Source organism: Pseudomyrmex gracilis, unplaced genomic scaffold, assembly GCF_002006095.1.
Source record: "Pseudomyrmex gracilis isolate BER0280 unplaced genomic scaffold, ASM200609v1 scaffold_244, whole genome shotgun sequence".
NCBI classification, from domain to species: Eukaryota; Metazoa; Arthropoda; class Insecta; order Hymenoptera; family Formicidae; genus Pseudomyrmex; species Pseudomyrmex gracilis.
Genome location: NW_018020828.1, coordinates 4165 through 6122, shown reverse-complemented (window position 1 = coordinate 6122; position 1958 = coordinate 4165). Strand labels below are relative to the sequence as shown.

The window sequence follows — 1958 nt, the reverse complement described above, 5'->3', positions numbered from 1 at the left end:
ATTAAATATATTATATATATATATTATATATATTAAATATATTATATATACATATATATTATATATATTAAATATATTATATATATTATATATTTTATTTTTATTTTTGCGACTTTAATGCAAGTGACATTTTCGATCATTGTTTATATTGAATTCATTGTTTATTGAATTTATAATGAATTTAGAATTTATTTGGTTGGGAGGACCTTTAAATTAATTAAACTTTAAAAAAACTTGTATTTCTTTGCAAAGCAATATTTTTAAGTGAGACATTTGTAGAGAACGAAGGATCTTGCGAACGGAATTTCGCAATATTTCTACTTTTTGTATGCAATTTGTGCGGGAGATAAAAATTGATCGAATCTATCGTATTTTTCTTCGAAAAATTCTACGCCACCTCTGCGCGTCGTCTGTCGATCCAACGCGCGCGTGTTGGTGTGTCGTCAAGACGTTTTGCCGAAGCCGCCTTCGAAGACGCGTCGTGACACGTGAAGCATCGCGAGAAGCAACACGAACTTCACCGAGATGGTGATTTATTTGGCTCCGGTAAATCCCCCGCCGTTTTATCCGAGCAGGTGATTTCGCGCGATTCGATAATCTCGCGAGCACAACATTCCCAGAGACGCTTTTGTCAACGGGCGAGTTTTCCTTATAGAATGTGTAACGATCGGATTTTCGAGGGTTATCTGGGAAAGGGGGATGAGCGAGCGAAGTGTGCCACGCGAAACTTTCGAGGATCTTTTTCTCGACGATATATATCCTTCAAGAAGAACCTCCGACACAGTATTTCCAGGGACAAATTCACCTTTTTTCTCCGGATCGCGACAGACATCGCAGGATCTACGGCCTTCCTCAAATTAATAGACGTCATTGACGTCGAGTTCTCTACAAATTCCTTCTCGTCCAATATCGCGTCGCAATTTGCGCCGGAGTTTGTTTCCTCCTCGAAGTTTCGCGCAATCAGCCGTGCAACATCAGTCGCACCCCAGATATATTTCTCTAATCTCTCGGCATCACCTCTCGTTCGCAAAACGAACGATACTTTTCGCGTTACCGGCAATTTCACGCCAACACTGACCTGTTCTACAAGACGAAGAGGGTCGGCTGCAAGTGGTCAGTTTTCCGCAAGGCGTCGACAACGGGCGACAAGATGAACAGGACGATTGCGGCGAACAAGACCGGCAAGAGATCATCTTCGGCTGAACAGGTGTTCGGCGCTTAGCTGAAGACGTGCACGGCTCGCAGGATTGCGATGAACAACAACAGGGTTGACATCGCGCGCAGCAGTATTTCGAACTTGACAGGATTTGTTTCGGAAAGGAACAACGCGCGTTCGGACACTTGATCGTCGTCTTCGGGAATCTTCGCTCGCTAGGTGGACACGCGCATTCCGAACTACTGGACGACGGACGTTCGCAGGTGCATTCGCGAGCGGCGCGAGCGTCCACTTGAATCGGCGGCGGACAGTTGCAATCGCGCGGCATCGGCTGACACAGACATTGGCCCGTGTTGCTACGGCAACAGTTGCGTTTCTTCAGAACGGACCTCAAAGGTGATACACATGATTGATACTTGGACGACGAAGGTGGTGTGGAGTACCTGCCGCATTGGGAAGGGCAACATAACGACGAGGCGGTCGACGAGCAATCCGCGTTAGGAGAATTACAGCGAGTCGACGGATGGTTGCGGCAAGACAGCGAACAACCACCACCGCCCGCTTCCCGTTTCAAAGGTCGATTCGGTGACGACGATTTATCTACCGGTGCCATTTTCGATGTGCTTGCCCCACCCGACAAACGACGGCAGCATTTCTATTAAAAGTGGAAAAAATCTGACAACGTTGTGTTTACGAAGCGACTTTGATAAAATATATATATTTTTATATATATATTTATATATATATATATATATATATATATATTTATATGTATATTTTTATTGAAAAAAGCGTCCGTATA

The 1958-nt window shown here is 44.1% G+C and overlaps 1 protein-coding gene across 6 annotated transcripts in view; it reads right to left on the bottom strand.

Annotated features, from left to right (window-relative positions):
• LOC109859168 (keratin-associated protein 5-5) overlaps positions 1-1958 on the bottom strand; it is a 4465-nt gene that overhangs the window by 609 nt on the left and 1898 nt on the right. For 4 of the 6 annotated variants that reach the window (XM_020437159.1, XM_020437157.1, XM_020437162.1 and 1 more), the window contains one exon: positions 1079-1811. The exons of 1 other annotated variant lie outside the window; for it this stretch is intronic. In XM_020437159.1, the coding sequence (XP_020292748.1) occupies positions 1079-1811 (733 nt within the window). The remainder of the gene's footprint in view (positions 1-1078; positions 1812-1958) is intronic. One more of the 6 variants, XM_020437158.1, reaches the window with a different exon arrangement.